Consider the following 6,532-nt stretch of genomic DNA (forward strand, 5'->3'; position numbering starts at 1 on the left):
CAACTTTGAAAGCCCACATGTAATTTCTGGCCAAATCTGCAGTGCCTGATGATTTGTGGATATGCCATATGCCCTGCAAATAATCTATGCAAGACAACTTCCTACTTCCCAAAAAAGTGATTTTCTCATAAGAAGTATATCCTAGATGACTAAAAACTCAGTAAGACCCCTTACATTTATGAGACTATTGTCAGATATAATACATCTAATATAGTCTAAGATTGGATAGAGTAAATAAAAGATCAAACAAAGAAACCAATGATAACATAGATATCAAGTTCATCAAATTATATTAAAAATAGTATATTCATCGCTTCTCGGCTTTTTGGCTAAGATCAAGTGTAAAAATAGTATATTCAGTTCTGCAAAAAATATTTTAAAACACATTTCAAAATGAACCTTTATAAACTTTAGTTCTTCCAAAACAGAACTGATGAGATAGTGTGAAATTCTAAAACTATGTCACATGAAAGACCAACTTTTTACTCCATCTTAAAATTTTTATCATTTACCATTTGCAAATGATATAGGGAATATTGATATGAGTATGTTAAAGGTATTTTTCCCTTTAGAGGCTTTTCACTGAAGTAGAATGGATAAGACATATTCACAAATATTTGTGTATAAGTAGATTTATTTAGAAGCCAAAACAGTCTTCGACTAATTTATCCTTCTGTCACTTTCTCTATGCCTCAAGAGGATAAATAAAAGGTGGGGGGAGGCAGTTCTTAACTTCCTTGTGTGGCTAATTATTTGATTTAATATATATAACTGGAAGAAAGGGAGTATATTAATTTCAACATTTCCAATGGATGAGACCCACCATAATATGGCACTGTATATTCAGCTAGAACTAATGCATGCTGAAGTAAAAGTAATCCCAAAATATCAGAAACTAACCAAAATGAAAGTTTACATCTCCTTAACATGAAAACTTTCAGGTTTTTTTTAAGACTTCGTTGGGAATCTATCCCTCATGTGATAGCTCACCATCTATTTTTATCCATGATATCTACATCATGGAAAACTTATTTGAATTAAATGTGGATCAAAGTTTGAAATTGTTTCCCCAAAAATTTGTATTATTAAGTAAATAGGTTGCAGTTATTAAACTACTAGTGACTGACTCTATATTTCTGAATATTTTAAGATATTAAAATATATCATTATAGAACAAAAAGTGCAATAATAAAACCATTTCTATTGTAAGTTCATTAAAACCTTACTATTTAAGTGAGTAATAAAATAATACATCACTTAGTTTAAAAATCCATTTAAAATCCATTTTCCTAGAAAATATTTTCTAAAATCAAAATTTTCTGATTCATAATTAATATTTAATATTTAATAGAATAAAGGTTTTTCTCGGTCTAGAATATAGAAGATATTAAACTCAGTTTCTTATATACTTTCACTCAACAGTAATAATTAACACAGAAGACTTTTGCGATTATACGTGAAAGGACTTCTCCCCCTCATCAAACAAGCAATGAATTTTGTAGTGGACACCAGCTTCATGTCCTCTAGTTCAATTCAGATATTGTGTACCTGGAGGTGTTAAATTCCACAGGTTGATGGCTGAGTCCCCAAGACTGCTCTCCGTCCGCCAACTTCTGATGACGCCAAGTTATTTTGCCTGTGCTTCTGAACAATAGGCTGTAAGTCAAGGTTTCCAAAACCCTCTTTTCAGGTTCAATTAGTTTGCTAGAGCAGCTCAGAGAACTCAGGGAAACACTTACTTACATTTACCAGTTTATTACAAAGAATATTACAAAAGATAGAGATGAAGAGATACATAAGGCAGGGCATGTGAGAAGGGTCCACTGAGGAGCTTCTACGCCCTCCCCAAGGCCTCACCCTCTAGCAACCTTCACACGTTCAGCTCTCAAGAAGTTCTTTGAATCCTGTCCTGTTTGGCTTCTGATGGAAGCCAAAAGTCATTAGATAAGCACGATTGACAACTGAGAAGAAATGTGATTAAACAAAAAGGGTATGATCTAATACTAATAGACTCAGTTGGGAAATCCAGCAAAGCCTCTCTGTTCAATACTTCTTTACTTCTCTGTGCAGCATCTCTTCCTCTGGGTATGGGGCAGGACCTCTTCTGAAATGAGGTTCTTATGACCTACAATCAGACAAGGTGTATCAGAGAGTTTCCCTGTGGCCAGAGGCGAAAAGAGATCAAAATGTACTTTTTGTTTCTAAGGCCTGCTTTAACCTGCTCTAAGGAGCAAGTGAAAGGAAGTCAACAAAAGGGCAGAGAGGGAGATTGTTTTCTGACACGTGCTTCTGAGCCCTGTAGCACCCTAACATTATAACAAAATACCGCAACAAGTGCTATGAGTTAGATATAATATATTATATATATTATTATGTGTGATGTATCACACTTAGACAGCATTATATTGTTTCTTTTAAACTAAATTTGAAGTTACTTAACTTCAGCTAGTTATCAAATAAAAATTTTGCTTAAACACTTGCTAAACATCAACATATATATGCTTTTATTTATGCTTTTTATTTCCCGTCAACCAGAAAGTTGGAAGCATTTAATGAGAACATTAACAACTAAGCCATTTAGGCTCACACTGGCTACCTTTTTATCAGCTTTAACTTGAGTTTGTTTTCTGACCATCTCATCTCCCATGGGCTATAACTTCTAGCCCATTATGAAGATTGCTTCTGCCCTTGCTGATCTAATACTCATTTATGTTATCCATGATTCAGCTTGGCTTAATTTTGCTAGCAAAAACTTGCAAGGACAAATTTGTAACAAGGGCCCAGATACACATACTCTGTGGAAGGAATACAATCCATTTATACATAAATGAATTTCAATATTAAGGGATTGGCCTACATAAGGAAATTAGAAGCCTGGAACTGCTAGACTGAATAAAATATTTAAAAGTTGAGAGCCCATTAAGTAATCAATGTATTCATTTCTCACACTTCATCACTGTGAGAGCCAGAACAATTGATTCAACATGAGAAAAATTCTCAAAGCTCAGATTTGCCTTCAACTCATTCATCCACTTTCTGGATGAAAATTGCTAAAAACCCCTGTGGATAGGTTTGAGGGAGCAATAGTAAAATAAAATCTTTATCAATAATGGCAAAGAAGAAAGAAAGGGTAGGTGACAAGATAATAGGAATAGATCATGTGGCCACTTAGGCAATATTTGTATTATTATTTAATTTATTGTATGATTCCAATATATGAGTGCACCAAGCTCATTAAAGATATTAGAGCAATTCTTTTGAATCAGTATGTTTTTCTTTGTCCTAGGTTCAAACAATTTCATTAATGTGTCACAAAGAACAATCTAATAATCAGTTAATAATGAATTATAAGAGACTCTTAGAACAAACATATTAGCATGACAGCACAGAAGGAAATTCTCAAAGAAAACATTTCAATATAATTTTTCCTTTTGTAAATGAAAAAGAACATAGACTGTTTACAAGCTGTCATTTTTTTCTTCTAATCAGGTACATACATGATACCTAAATGTGCCTCATTTCATGATCAGTTTTGAGGGAAAACTATAACTAGTTATGTGATACTGAACCAAGCATAGAAAGTCAACACCAAGACAAAAGTATGCCAAATTGCAGAGTCTTTATTGCCGGCGGCCACGGAGGACTCATGTATCTCCAACCTGTGGCCCCGAAAGGAGGGTGTCAAGACCTTTTATACCCCTAAAACCACCTAAGGGGTGAGGGTGAGGAGCGGGAATGGGGATGAGGGATTTCAGACATTCCGAGGGTAGTGGATTCTGTAAATCACCTCCTGGGTGGAGATGAGGGTGAGGGGTTCCGGACATTCCAAGGGCCAGGGGACTTTTGTCACTCCAATTGTTACTTAAGTGGTTTACGAAGTCAAGATAAATGTTAGTTTACACATTGTCTGGTAGTGGTGGGAATTACAGACCTTAGTTACTTATTACAAGTCGCAGGAGCCAAGATGGCATGGGTTTAGACTGCTTGCCTCTCACATTAGGGTCACAGAGAGCAGTTTCAATAGAAAGCCGAGGTATGGTTAGGTATGCAGTTTTATGGGGCTTTTTCCATGTCACAGATATACAATAAAGAAAATTATCTTCAAAGTGAGAGTAGGTAAACAAGCCTAAAGAAGAATTGAAGCAGAAAAGTGAGTAGTTAATAAAAGAACATCTATATAAGCTCACGTGTTTAGTATTTTTGCTTCAACTTGTTAAATATCAGTGTATTAAAAGCACTGGCAAATGCAAATGCAATCCCAAAATTTCTATCTTAAATTTTTTAATGGTTTATAAGATATGGGAAATATGTACCGGAAACAGACATTAAGGTTTATTTATGAGTTATAAAACACTTCCTAGAGTAATTTAATGAAATAACCTACTATTACCATCATTTTCTTAAAGGAAGTACATTTTGCCTCTGAAATACAGAAAACTTGCAACTTCAAAATAAGTCTTACAAGAAATACATTTACATTTATAAAAATCTAACCATTTTTCTTTGCATATTAAGAAAATGTTACTCTTTGGCATTTAGGAATCAGTGACATACATTGATTTCTAAACTTATTTGAGATGCAACTTCTTGTAACATTAGGAGGGGTCTGTATTCCATGGGACACATTTTGGAAAACACTTCTATTGACAATGTCTCATTTAATTTTGTGATCAATTACTGTTACAAAGACACTGAAAACAAGATATTTCTCTTGAGAATAATACATCTGGAAGAAAAAAGATACATGGAATAAAAGGTTTTTTTTAATACATATGGTAAGATAGATAGAAATCAATAAATGCAATTTAAAAGTTACAAATGTACAGTTCTTCATTTAGCTAAAAACAAACAAACCACAAGAAGATGTAAATTCCTGATTTAAAAAGTTTCATGTAAAGATGTTTTCTATAAAAAGCAAAGTAAAAATAAGCAATGTAGCATATTATTAGGCTCAACCAGCACTCAGTACACCACTATTTGTAAATCATTTTTAGGAAATAGTCACATCCATTCACTTACATATTATCAATCACTCCTTCCCTGCTACAATGATGGAATTGAGTAGTATTTACCAGGGACAATATGGTTCACAAAGCTAAAAATATTTAGCATCTTGCCTTTATTGGAAAGCATTTGCCCATCCCTGTGCTACATATAGGGAACACTCTCCACTCTCCAGATCAAAAGTAACGATCTCGGCGACGGCGCTGCCTCCCAGAGGCGGTTCCCGTAAAGCCAACGAGGCCCAGCCGGCCAGCAGGGAAGGAGGCGTGGATATGGAGCCGGTGGCTGCCAAGCCCCGGGCCCGCGCCGCTGCCTAGCGCGTCCCGGGGGCTCCGTGGGGACACGCCTGCCGCCGCTGCTCGGGGACCCATAGAGCCCCGCGCTGCGCGGATGGCCCTGCTCCCGCGCCCCGCGCTCATCCTCCTGCTCCTCCTCACGGCCGCTGTTGTCAGGTGCCTGGAGCAGGCCCAGACCACCGACTGGAGGGCCACCCTGAAGACCATCCGGAACGGCGTTCACAAGATAGACACGTACCTGAACGCCGCCTTGGACCTCCTGGGAGGCGAGGACGGTCTCTGCCAGTATAAATGCAGTGACGGATCTAAGCCTTTCCCACGTTATGGTTATAAACCCTCCCCACCGAATGGATGTGGCTCTCCACTGTTTGGTGTTCATCTTAACATTGGTATCCCTTCCCTGACAAAATGCTGCAACCAACACGATAGGTGCTATGAGACCTGTGGCAAAAGCAAGAATGACTGCGATGAGGAGTTCCAGTATTGCCTCTCCAAGATCTGCCGAGATGTACAGAAAACACTAGGACTAACTCAGCATGTTCAGGCCTGTGAAACAACAGTGGAGCTCTTGTTTGACAGTGTTATACATTTAGGTTGTAAACCATATCTGGACAGCCAGCGAGCCGCATGCAGGTGTCATTATGAAGAAAAAACCGATCTTTAGGAGATGCCGACAGCTGGTGATGGAAGAAGACCAAAGAACATAACCTTTGACAAATAACTAATGTTTTTACAACATAAAACTGTCTTTATTTTTGTGAAAGGATTATTTTGAGACCTTAAAATAACTTACATCTTGATCTTAAAACCTCAAAGAAAAAAAGGGAGATGGCCGGGCGCGGTGGCTCAAGCCTGTAATCCCAGCACTTTGGGAGGCCGAGGCGGTGGATCACGAGGTCAAGAGATTGAGACCATCCTGGTCAACATGGTGAAACCCCGTCTCTACTAAAAATACAAAAAATTAGCTGGGCATGGTGGCACATGCCTGTAATCCCTCAAAATGCAAATTTAAGGGCTGGGCGCACTGGCTCGTGCCTGTAATCCCCGCACTTTGGGAGGCTGAGGCAGGCGGATCATGAGGTCAAGAGATCGAGACCATCCTGGCCAACATCGTGAAACCCCATCTCTACTAAATACAAAAATTAGCTGGGCGTGGTGGCACACACCTGTAGTCCTAGCTACTCAAGAGACTGAGGCAGGAGAATTGCCTGAACCCAGGAGGCGGAGGTCGC

General features: G+C 38.0%; 1 protein-coding gene and 1 long non-coding RNA gene across 2 annotated transcripts in view; one reads left to right on the forward strand and one right to left on the reverse strand.

Moving 5' to 3' along the window:
* Positions 1 to 1,741: 1,741 nt before the first annotated feature.
* Positions 1,742 to 6,532, reverse strand: part of LOC108311357 — a 13,899-nt gene continuing 9,108 nt past the window's right edge. The window contains exon 2 of the long non-coding RNA XR_001828151.2: positions 1,742 to 2,158. This is a non-coding gene — a long non-coding RNA (uncharacterized LOC108311357). The remainder of the gene's footprint in view (positions 2,159 to 6,532) is intronic.
* LOC108311356 (group XIIA secretory phospholipase A2-like) lies at positions 5,200 to 6,085 on the forward strand. Its single transcript, XM_037742105.1, has one exon. The coding sequence runs from the start codon at positions 5,395 to 5,397 to the stop codon at positions 5,962 to 5,964; it is 570 nt and encodes a 189-aa protein (XP_037598033.1). The 5' UTR covers positions 5,200 to 5,394; the 3' UTR covers positions 5,965 to 6,085.

The sequence above is a fragment of the Cebus imitator genome, unplaced genomic scaffold (genome assembly GCF_001604975.1).
Source record: "Cebus imitator isolate Cc_AM_T3 unplaced genomic scaffold, Cebus_imitator-1.0 Scaffold114, whole genome shotgun sequence".
Classification (NCBI taxonomy): Eukaryota; Metazoa; Chordata; class Mammalia; order Primates; family Cebidae; genus Cebus; species Cebus imitator.

What these genes read in the sequence shown, in the direction of transcription:
- LOC108311356 (XM_037742105.1), top strand. Translation starts at nt 5,395, where the DNA reads ATGGCCCTGCTCCCGCGCCCCGCGCTCATCCTCCTGCTCCTCCTCACG.